Genomic DNA, 11,402 nt, shown 5'->3' with positions numbered 1-11,402 from the left:
GCTAGACCAGAAATATAAGTTTACATTTTTTCCCTACTTTTTCATTACGCAGACATAAGCACAGTTGACACCATCAAGGTGCGGATGTTTACTTTTCCAGTTTTGTCCAACAAACAGATTGTAGTGGTAAAATAAAAAGAGATACATGATATTATAACAACTTACATCTGGTTCCACTGTAATGTTTTGTCAGCCATCTTTGTTGAAGAACGACACAAGGCAAGGGTGGCTCGTGTCAAAATTCGTCATTGGAACCACTCAATATGATTGGTCATTTAAAAACCTTGGGACAAAATGCATAATGAGTGCCCTGATTCCCCCTTGTGGTGGTCTGGTGCAATGAAGTCGTGACGCTGGATACCTCTAAGTCCCGCAGTGAAATCTCTCAACTTTGAAATGAGGAACCACGGTAGCTAGCTTGCTAGCCACATGAGGACAACTACACAACGAAATGCAACAATTCAAGTTTTCTGTCAGTGATGTTTGGCTTCTAATGTGATGTGATTGGTGTGAAGCCATTTCCAAACTGGCTTCACTTTACACTTTTTTTTGGTGTACCAGAACCATTCATAGCTGAGCTCACTCAGTTTAGCTGAATTCTGATTGCCTATTATTTTATACCTTTTTTATTGAGGGAGGCCAAATGCTCGCTGGCTTCCTTTGCATTGAATGCTAAGGGTGGCAACAATGTCATACTCTTTTTGACCAGACAGCATAGATGGGCTACACATACAAAGCATTCGCTTGGATGCTCTCTTGTGAATTGAAGGACATTTATAAAACACAGAAAGAAGAAGGATACATTATCTTGTATCTTTTTTTGTTTTCTTTTTTTGTTGGAATAGCCTGGAATCCCTTGGCATCCACGAATATATGCTACTGATCTAAGACCAGGTTTATTTGTTCATGCATGATCAACAAATGAAGACTAGCCTACTTGCAATATGTGCAATGATGTAATAGCTTTGCGTAGCTTGTTCCAGCTCCGGATGCTGTCCACAGAGTCCGCTAGTCTCCCCCCAATGCTCTTTCATCAGACACCCACCGCTCCTCCTCCAGTACACCACGTGGAGCGGTGTATATCATAGTGGGGTTGTATGGACGCAAGATGCTCATTATCACACATACATATATTGTGTTACCCAGTGAGGAGAGGGAGACGTCTCAATGCACTGTGCAAACATCCTACTTGCTATATACCCATCAAAAACAATCACAAGACTGGCGGGATTATGGAAACGCACTCATTATTATTTTCTCTGAAGAGCAGCTCTTGAGTAAAGAAAGATGATGAGAATATTTGGACAGGTGTTATGTAAGAGAGGTTTTCGTATCCTAGAATTGTATAGGCGTCATGTATCCGACTGCACAGTCACGTGGACACAACAAGCGTCCATATGTCAAGAAGAGCAACGCCTTCACCTGAATGAGCCTCTCTCACAAGATGCCCTAACTACGTCGACCGGCCATGGTTGTAATATTTACTATTGATTGGCACACTATGAGGTGTTCAATCTGAAAATCAACTCTTCGGCATATACACGTAGTTCTAACCTGACCATCCGTATGCGAATGGGATTCTGTATGAAAATGCGTGTTGGAGATGTAGGCTATTTCTAAAGGAACCTTCAACTATTCTGAACATCAGCACAGAAGGTAAGATGAATCTCGGAAATCAATGAATTTGAACGTTGTTATATGCAACAGTTCAGTACAAGGATGAATTTGATGCCTGCGCGCATTCAAAAAAAAAAGCTCAATGCCCAAGCTCAGAAAGGCTATACCAAACATGCCGTTTCATTTTCCTGCAGCAATAGGCTAGATAACTAAAATAACCATTATGCGGTTTATAACTGATTCTTTCTTTTTAGGGGGTGTATGTATGATGATGATGAATGAAAAGGGTAATTCAAACCTTATTCACCCACCAGCCTTGAATGAATGCAGTCACTGTTTAGTACATTTACACACAATATTGTATATTTTATCAAATATCTATTTAAAATACTTAAAAAGACAAGTAATAATGTAATCATTCAGTATGGTCATTTTTAAGAGATAATATTGGTATGTCGACTAGGCTGTCCTTTCCCAAGTTCACTGACAATTTAGTCACTGGTCAATCAATACCTTGCTAATACCCTGCCACCTCTTCTGCACCCATGCACACTGCATAACCTTTCATTTCTATGTTTATAATTTCCCTCAACACACATTATACTTTTAGATATTCATGAACAATAAATATTTATGCATGCGTACTTGGCTCCAGCAAATGATGGTTTACCATTAGCGTAGACATTTGTCACGTGTTATCTGTTGTTGAATTAGGGCCATAGGCCAGACTAGTGTAATGTGCAGTGAATCAGGCCCAAAAATGAGATGTGTGAACTGGAGGAGTTGCGGGGGAGTATTTAGTGTTATATGAGCCGTAGCCTTGGTCAAGTGAAGCACGACATGAGCTTTCTCACCAAGGCCTCTTGATAGCATTGTAATTGTGTTTTAGTGCTCAGACCAAGGCTAGAATTATCATCATAATGTCATGCATAAACTACAATCATCATTGAATCACGATAGTGCATAAACTACAATCATCATTGAATCACGATAGTGCATGAATTACAACCATCATTGAATCACGATAGTGCATGAATTACAACCATCATTGAATCACGATAGTGCATGAATTACAACCATCATTGAATCACGATAGTGCATGAATTACAACCATCATTGAATCACGATAGTGCATGAATTACAACCATCATTGAACATGAGTTCTGCATGTCCTTGTCTGTTATTTCCACCTTAGAAACTTGTATAACTGAAAACACATTCAGCTTAAACATTTATATTTCCTACTCTGATTCAGGAGCTTTTACACTGTGAACAATCAACCAGCACAGCCATGGCCTCCCTCGGTGGTCTGTTGCCAAGGGGAACAGTCCTTGCTGAACGATAGAAATATAGAGTTAAGGAAAGACGGAGAGACAGAGCAGCCTTGAGGTACAGAAGAAGAGATGGTCGTCACTGACAGGAGTTCGAGCACTCCTGTGCCCAAGAAGCAGGAACCAAAGAAGAAGAAGAGGAAGTCCCGCCCCCATGGCCTGCCCTCCCCAGCGTTGTGCTGCGCATGCGGCCTGTGCATCATGCTGGCAGGCATCAACATCACCCTGGTGGGGGCATTCGCCTTCAGCACCTTGGTGCCCTCTGCCAACCCTCCCATCATCATAGGGCCCATCCTGCTCCTGGTAGCCTTCTCTTTCTTCGGAGCGTGCTGTGTCTGCAGCCGCCTGCCCCCCGCCCAGGGCTCCCGGAGATCAAAGGTGGGCGGGAGGAGCATGGGGATGATGGGGCGGGGAGGTTTAGCTGGGGGAGCGACGTTTGAGATCGAGACAAGTGAGCACACTTTGCAGGACACCACGGCAGTACAGCTCAGCCCCTCGGCCTCACCGGGGTCATCACGGGCGTCCAGCCCCGAGCGGGATGCTCCTGACCCCGCCCCCCCAGGGACCTGCAAGCTTTTCACCATGGAGACCAATGGCCCCACCTCTGCCACGGCCTACTACTCTGCCGCCTCGGCCGGGGGAGGGGCTGTGAGGCTCAACCTGCCACGTGATGATATGGCCACCTAGCACAGCCCTGACTTACGCACTGAAGCAAGAGCTTCATGCCCCAGCAAAACTATGTAAATATGAACTAGGATTGATGATATACAGACAGTGTTTCAGTGTGTCTAGCCATTTTGTGTAGTGCCATTTTTCATGTTTATGACAAGCTATCAGAGTTTTATTGCATTTGTTTTTGTTTTTTCCAACAGCCAAACAGTAATTAGCATGCAATTCAACGTTGAAGGAACGTGGGTGACGGTTTCGTTGGAATTGATGTTCCTACCTCCTCATAACTGTTCTCTTTAGAATCCTCTCTTAACATGCATGGGGCATTATTATAAGCAGTTTCTAACCAGAAAGCAAAATGAGGGAATTGAAGTGTTTTCTCTGTGGCATTTCGGAGGGGTAAAACAAAGTGATGTGTCCCATTTCTTTGACCGTCTGGACCTCAGTGATGGACATTTCAGCCGATTACTCTGACGCAACTTTGTTGTTGTTGCCAGAACTGAAAGGTTTGACACGAAATGGCAATGAGTTTAATGCTATCATTTAAATACTTAGTGATGTTTGACATTACAGTATGTGCTGCTTTGGTCTTAAATTAGATTCAAAGATGGGGTCGCAAGATTCCTTTGCAATATAATCTCAACTGAAAGGATCAGCAACAGAGGACTAATATTAATTTTTCCTCAATTGTTTCTACAGACAAAACATTATGGATGATATGCAGTGTACATCAGGGGTTGGCAACAAGTGGCCTGCGGGCCAAAACTGGGTCGCAAGTGATTCGTTTTTTTGGAATCAGAATTTTTACTACAAACATAGAAATGCGCCATTTTCACATACAGTGGCAAGAAAATCCTTTGGCATTACCTGGATTTATGCATAAATTGGTCATAAAAGCCACAACAATAAACAAACAGTCTGCTTAAACTCGTAAACAATTATATGTACTCATGTCTTTATTGAATACACTGTATTTTTTTAATATACCTTTTATTTAACTAGGCAAGTCAGTTAAGAACAAATTCTTATTTTCAATGACAGCCTAGGAACAGTGGGTTAACTGCCTGTTCAGGGGCAGAACAACAGATTTGTACCTTGTCAGCTCAGGGGTTTGAACTTGATACCTTCTGGTTACTAGTCCAACACTCTAACCACTAGGCTAAGCTAACCACTTTACAAAACTGTTTCAGTTCAGCAATATTTTTGGGATGTCTGGTGTGAACTGCTCAATGTCATGCCACACCATTTTAAATCTGCTTGAGGTCAGGACTCTGACTGGGCCACTTAAGGTATATTTTATTCTGTTGAAGCCATTCTGTTGTTTGGGTTGTTGTCCTGTTGCATCACCCAACTTCGGTTGAGCTTCAATTGGGGGACAGATAACCTTACATTCTCCTGCAAAATGTATTGATAAACTTGGGAGTTCATTTTTTCCGTTGACGATAGCAAGCTGTCCAGGCCCTGAGGCAGCAAAGCAGCCCTAAACCATGATGCTCCCTCCACCATACTTTACAGTTGGGATGAGGTTTTGATGTTGGTGTGCTGTGCCTTTTTTTCTCCACAGTTGTGTGTTCCTTCTAAACAACTCAACTCTTTCATCTGTCCACAGAATAGTTTGACAGAAGCGCTGTGGAACATCCAGGTTTTCTTTTGCGAACTTCAGACATGCAGCAATTATTTTTTTGGACAGCAGTGGCTTCTTCCGTGGTGTCCTCCCATGAATAACGTTCTTGTTTAGTGTTTTACGTTTCATAGACTCATCAACAGAGATGGCATGTTCCAGAGAATTCTGTAAGTCTTTAGCTGACACTAGGATTCTTCTTAACCTCATTGAGCATTCTGCACTGTGCTTTTGCAGTCATCTTTGCAGGGCAGCCACTCCTAGGGAGACTAGCAAGAGTGCAGAAATTTGTCTTACTGTGGACTGATTTTAGAGAATTTTGTAACCCTTTCCAGCTTTTTGCAAGTCAACAATTCTTAATCTTAGGTCTTCTGAGATCTCTTTTGTTTGAGGCATGATTCACGTCAGGCAATGCTTCTTGTGAGTAGAAAACTCACAAAATGTGAGGTTTTTTTTAATAGGGCAGGGGCAGCTCTAACCAACATCTCCAATCTTGTCTCATAGGTTAGCTGACTCCTGACTCCAATTAGCTTTTGGAAATGTCATTTGCCGAGGGGTTCACATACTGTTCCCAACCTACACTGTGAATGTTTGAATTATGTATTCAATATATTTTGTGTTATTAGTTTAATCACTCTGGGTTTGTCCATTGTCTATGAAGATCAGATCAAATGTTATGACTAATTTATGCTGAAATCCAGGTCATTCCAAAAGGTTCACTTACTTTTTCTTGCCACTATGGTGATGTTGGGGTAGTGCTGGACATGATTTAATATGTTCCGTTAGGTATAGCCCTATGTCTAACATGGACATCACACCAAGATCCAAACTGCTTTAATATTGATTCAGAAGATTGAACATGCTTTGATTTTCTATACAGAATAAACAACTTCTTTCTTGAACTGCATTGTTGGTTAAGGGCTTGTAAGTAGCATTTCATGGTAAGGTTGTATTTGGCGCATGTGACAAAAAGTTTGATTTGAACTAGTGTTTACCATGTCCCAGCCAAGTATTTTGTCATAGCCTAATATTTGTATTTCATGTGAGGAAAGTCAACTCCCCCTACAGGGAGTGGGCTTGTTGTAAATGTGTGTAGTGTCAATATGTATGTAAACTATCAATGTTGGCCATGTATTTCAAAATGTATTCTGGTTTGATAACATCTTTAACAATGTATTTTTTTGAAAAGTAAATTGACTTAATTTGATAACAGTACATGTGATACTACTAAAATATCAATAAAATACATGCTCATATAAAATGGATCACAAAGAGAGTTTGTTGCAGCAAACTGCATGAATTTGATTTTTTATCAAAAGATGGGCAAAAAAAACATTCCTCTGATGGATGCACAGGTGGTGGCTGTTTGTACGTCACCGGTGACTGTGTCTGTTCTTGCTTCTGCTGCGATGACTGGTTGTCTGTGAAACAGTGGCTCTTTTCAGACTGTCTTTTGGGGGTTCCTTGAGGTGAAGACATCTCCATGTCCCTTCTGGATTACATCCTTGTCAGACTATACATGGTCCAGTAGTTTGCTGTGTCTTGGTCTGTGACCGTGTCTTTGTTCAAGTTATGTGTCCAGGTCCAGCCTCTTCCTTAGTGTCTTGGTTCTCTCTCTGGTTAAGGTACAGCACAGAGCTGGGGCCACTGTAGATGCTAGGGCACCTCTGACCACCTCCGATGTCTGTGCGCCTTGGCAGTACTTGGGAGCTGGTCATTTGGAAGAGGTAACATATGCCCTTTCTTATCTTCTCCCAGCTGATGAACTGTAAGATCTGTCTCCAGAGCTTCCTCAGCTGTTTGATTAGACTGAACACATTGAACAGACTGACCACCAAAGGGGCCACACCAAACACCAGGATCACTCCTATCATGTAGATCCCTCAAACTCAACTCTGGACCTCAAAGCCAGATCCACTGCATTGTTTAATTATTCTCTAATCAGGGACTGATTTAGACCTGGGACATCAGGTGTGTGCAATTATCAGGTAGAACAAAAAAACAGCCCAGCTCCAGACCTCGTAGGATTTGAGTACCCCTGATGTAGATGATGTAGAAGATCAGGAAGCTGAGACCGCGTTTGCAGAGAATCACCCTCGCTGTACCAGGTTGGCAAATAGCATCAACCTTCAGAGCAGGAAAGCGTGACCTAAGCATTTAAAAGAGCATAGAACATTTACATCAAGAATGGTGAGCAGAATACTTGTTATTAGCCTGGAAACATTTATTTTGAATGTCAACTGAAACCAGTATTCTACGATTTCAACTGTAAACATGAAGTATTGTCCATAGGGACATTTTGACATCCTAATATATTTAAGATTCCATTGAGAAAGAACTAACTCCATGCAAGACTCTGCCCGGGTGACATTACATTTACATTTAAGTCATTTAGCAGACGCTCTTATCCAGAGCGACTTACAAATTGGTGCATTCACCTTATGACATCCAGTGGGACAGTCACTTAACAATAGTGCATCTAAAACTTAGGGGGGTGAGAGGGATTACTTATCCTATCCTAGGTATTCCTTAAAGAGGTGGGGTTTCAGGTGTCTCCGGAAGGTGGTGATTGACTCCGCTGTCCTGGCGTCGTGAGGGAGTTTGTTCCACCATTGGGGGCCAGGGCAGCGAACAGTTTTGACTGGGCTGAGCGGGAGCTGTACTTCCTCAGTGGTAGGGAGGCGAGCAGGCCAGAGGTGGATGAACGCAGTGCCCTTGTTTGGGTGTAGGGCCTGATCAGAGCCTGGAGGTACTGAGGTGCCGTTCCCCTCACAGCTCCGTAGGCAAGCACCATGGTCTTGTAGCGGATGCGAGCTTCAACTGGAAGCCAGTGGAGAGAACGGAGGAGCGGGGTGACGTGAGAGAACTTGGGAAGGTTGAACACCAGACGGGCTGCGGCGTTCTGGATGAGTTGAAGGGGTTTAATGGCACAGGCAGGGAGCCCAGCCAACAGCGAGTTGCAGTAATCCAGACGGGAGATGACAAGTGCCTGGATTAGGACCTGCGCCGCTTCCTGTGTGAGGCAGGGTCGTACTCTGCGGATGTTGTAGAGCATGAACCTACAGGAACGGGCCACCGCCTTGATGTTGGTTGAGAACGACAGGGTGTTGTCCAGGATCACGCCAAGGTTCTTGGCGCTCTGGGAGGAAGACACAATGGAGTTGTCAACCGTGATGGCGAGATCATGGAACGGGCAGTCCTTCCCCGGGAGGAAGAGCAGCTCCGTCTTGCCGAGGTTCAGCTTGAGGTGGTGATCCGTCATCCACACTGATATGTCTGCCAGACATGCAGAGATGTGATTCGCCACCTGGTCATCAGAAGGGGAAAGGAGAAGATTAATTGTGTGTCGTCTGCATAGCAATGATAAGAGAGACCATGTGAGGTTATGACAGAGCCAAGTGACTTGGTGTATAGCGAGAATAGGAGAGGGCCAAGAACAGAGCCCTGGGGGACACAAGTGGTGAGAGCGCGTGGTGAGGAGACAGATTCTCGCCACGCCACCTGGTAGGAGCGACCTGTCAGGTAGGACGCAATCCAAGCGTGGGCCGCGCCGGAGATGCCCAACTCAGAGAGGGTGGAGAGGAGGATCTGATGGTTCACAGTATCGAAGGCAGCCGACAGATCTAGAAGGATGAGAGCAGAGGAGAGAGAGTTAGCTTTAGCAGTGCGGAGCGCCTCCGTGATACAGAGGAGAGCAGTCTCAGTTGAATGACTAGTCTTGAAACCTGACTGATTTGGATCAAGAAGGTCATTCAGAGAGAGATAGCGGGAGAGCTGGCCAAGGACGGCACGTTCAAGAGTTTTGGAGAGAAAAGAAAGACATGATAGTATCACTGACATTTTGAACCAGAGTCATGGGTAGACAGACACCGGCTCTATAGCTTGAGCCCAATATGGCTTCTCCTCATTTTGTCTCTGCCTGCATGTATACTGACTACCACCAGGGGATGGTAGTGCTTCCAAATGTGTCCTTTGTTCTCACGTTATGTAACAGGGTATTGTCCAATAGAGCCAGTAGATGTCAGCAGAGCATAAGGTGTGTGTGTGTGTGTGTGTGTGATTATGCAGACTACGTGAAAGTGGGTCTGACCATGCAAAAACATTCTAGCACATAAATGCATGCCATGATGCACTTGCACAGGATCTCTGACCACAGTGATAATGATCAAGGTTGATGTTGCAACGTGTCTATTTTTGCATTAAAGCACAGGGGGTCTAATGTCCCCATCATTCATAGCATGTTTTCATCAATAACCACTGCTTAAAAAACATAGTAGTTGCTTATCTCAATAGATTTCACAAATCACACCAAGATTGCATTGATTAACATCTTGCGATATCAATTGTTTATAAAGGAGACCTTGTAAATACATTTGGAATGAAGCCCTTTCGGATGCTGCATGGGTTTTTGAATGGCCTACTTTCCGAGTAAACTATAGCCACTGCACTAATAAGTGGATTGGGCTGATTGGCCCTATCATAACCACTTCTAAGAGCTGTTAGTCTTCCCCACTTTCAACAGTTCACTCTGTGATAATGAGCCTTATTTGTAGACAACGCTAGGCTTTCTATCAACTGTCGCTTTTGATATGATAAACCAGGGTTCTCCAACTGGCGGTTTTGAGATATGATAAACCAGGGTTCTCCAACTGGCGGTTTTGAGATATGATAAACCAGGGTTCTCCAACTGGCGGTTTTGAGATATGATAAACCAGGGTTCTCCAACTGGCGGTTTTGAGATATGATAAACCAGGGTTCTCCAACTGGCGGTTTTGAGATATGATAAACCAGGGTTCTCCAACTGGCGGTTTTATTTGTACCCCCCCCCCCAACAATTTTTATTGTTGGACATAAAACACTGTAAAAACACCAGCAAATAAGCTACATGTGAGTTTAATTTAGGAAATCTGTTCCAAAGTATTCCCAAACATAATAGAGAGATGTGATAGGATACAAATGGGCGACCGGTAGCCTAGCGGTTAGGAGCGTTGGGTCAGTAACCGAAAGATCGCTGGTTCAGATCCCCGAGCCAACTAGGTGAAAAATCAGTCGATGTGCTCTTGAGCAAGGCACTTAAGCCTAATTGCTTCCCAACATAGTGCACTACTCTTGACCAAGGGTCCATGTTGCAGTGCTTGGCTCGAATTGGGATGCAGACTGGTAAAAGCTGTGATTATATCCTAGAATTAGATGCACTGCAACACTAGCTATCTGTAAAGCATCTCCTTGAGGTGATGACTGACTGAAGGGGAATTAGACTGTTGATGTTATCTAAGGAATTCTCTTCTAATCCAATACTGGAGAGTTGACCTAAGGTGACACAACTTAGCAATCAACATATGTTCTAACACTTGTTAGTGCATAGCTGTATTTTGTTCTCTATAACTCAAGGATGAGACAAGTTGATGGAGAATGTTTTGACATACATGTTGTGAATTACTGTTGCATAACAGCAACAATGGTTATGAATATCATTATTTTGACCCAGTCTCCTCTTTGGTGCTTACGCTAGGGCTCCTCCGTTAAGTTCAAGCACCCAGTGTAAAAAGTGGTATTCTATCCGTACTCATTAACTGCAGTATTACTTGCAGCATCAAGTGTTATTGCCTCTCCTTTCCCTGGAATTTTACTTCAATACTATGAACTATTTTACAACAAATGCCATTGACAATATAATTCCACAGAGTCTGTGTTCCTGAGAAGACTGATCGTACAAAGTCTGTGATTAGCTCCTATCAAGAGCTATCAAGAAACCTGTATGTAAAGTAGTAGAGATAGATGATGCCTGTTGAGACAGACTAGATGGCGTGCAATGAGTAGAGACACTGGCCTGATCGATGAACTCTGAAAGCTGGTTAGCATTAAGAGCAAAAGAACAGCTGTGCCTAAAGGCAAACATTTCAGCTGTACCAGGGACCAAAATTGAACGACGAGAACGACTATGATAGATTCGACCAAACCCAGAAACAGCCATCAAATCCGCTCTGAACCGGCTGAATTCTGCTGCTGCGTGTGTGTGTGTACTGTATGTGTTGCTTGGCTGTGTGTGAGAGCCACAGCAGTTTGAATGAGTCAGGGAGGGAGGGGAGGGGAGGGGAGGGGAGGGGAGGGGAGGGGAGGGGAGGGGAGGGGAGGGGAGGGGAGGGGAGGGGGGGGGAGGGGAG

General features: G+C 43.8%; 1 protein-coding gene across 1 annotated transcript; it reads left to right on the top strand.

The window, feature by feature from the left end:
- Window positions 1-1,133: 1,133 nt before the first annotated feature.
- On the top strand, window positions 1,134-4,682 carry LOC124040917 (transmembrane protein 275-like). Its single transcript, XM_046358033.1, has 2 exons — window positions 1,134-1,656; window positions 2,873-4,682. Exon 2 carries the CDS (start codon window positions 3,021-3,023, stop codon window positions 3,633-3,635), a length of 615 nt encoding a protein of 204 aa, XP_046213989.1. The 5' UTR covers window positions 1,134-1,656; window positions 2,873-3,020; the 3' UTR covers window positions 3,636-4,682.
- The last annotated feature ends 6,720 nt before the right edge of the window (window positions 4,683-11,402 follow it).

This window comes from Oncorhynchus gorbuscha, linkage group LG08 (genome assembly GCF_021184085.1).
Source record: "Oncorhynchus gorbuscha isolate QuinsamMale2020 ecotype Even-year linkage group LG08, OgorEven_v1.0, whole genome shotgun sequence".
Taxonomy (NCBI): domain Eukaryota; kingdom Metazoa; phylum Chordata; class Actinopteri; order Salmoniformes; family Salmonidae; genus Oncorhynchus; species Oncorhynchus gorbuscha.
The sequence above is the reverse complement of the archived record's forward strand: the minus strand, read 5'-3'. Positions and strand labels throughout refer to the sequence as shown.

Coding starts and splice junctions, on each gene's coding strand:
- LOC124040917 (XM_046358033.1), top strand. CDS start 3,021: ATGGTCGTCACTGACAGGAGTTCGAGCACTCCTGTGCCCAAGAAGCAG.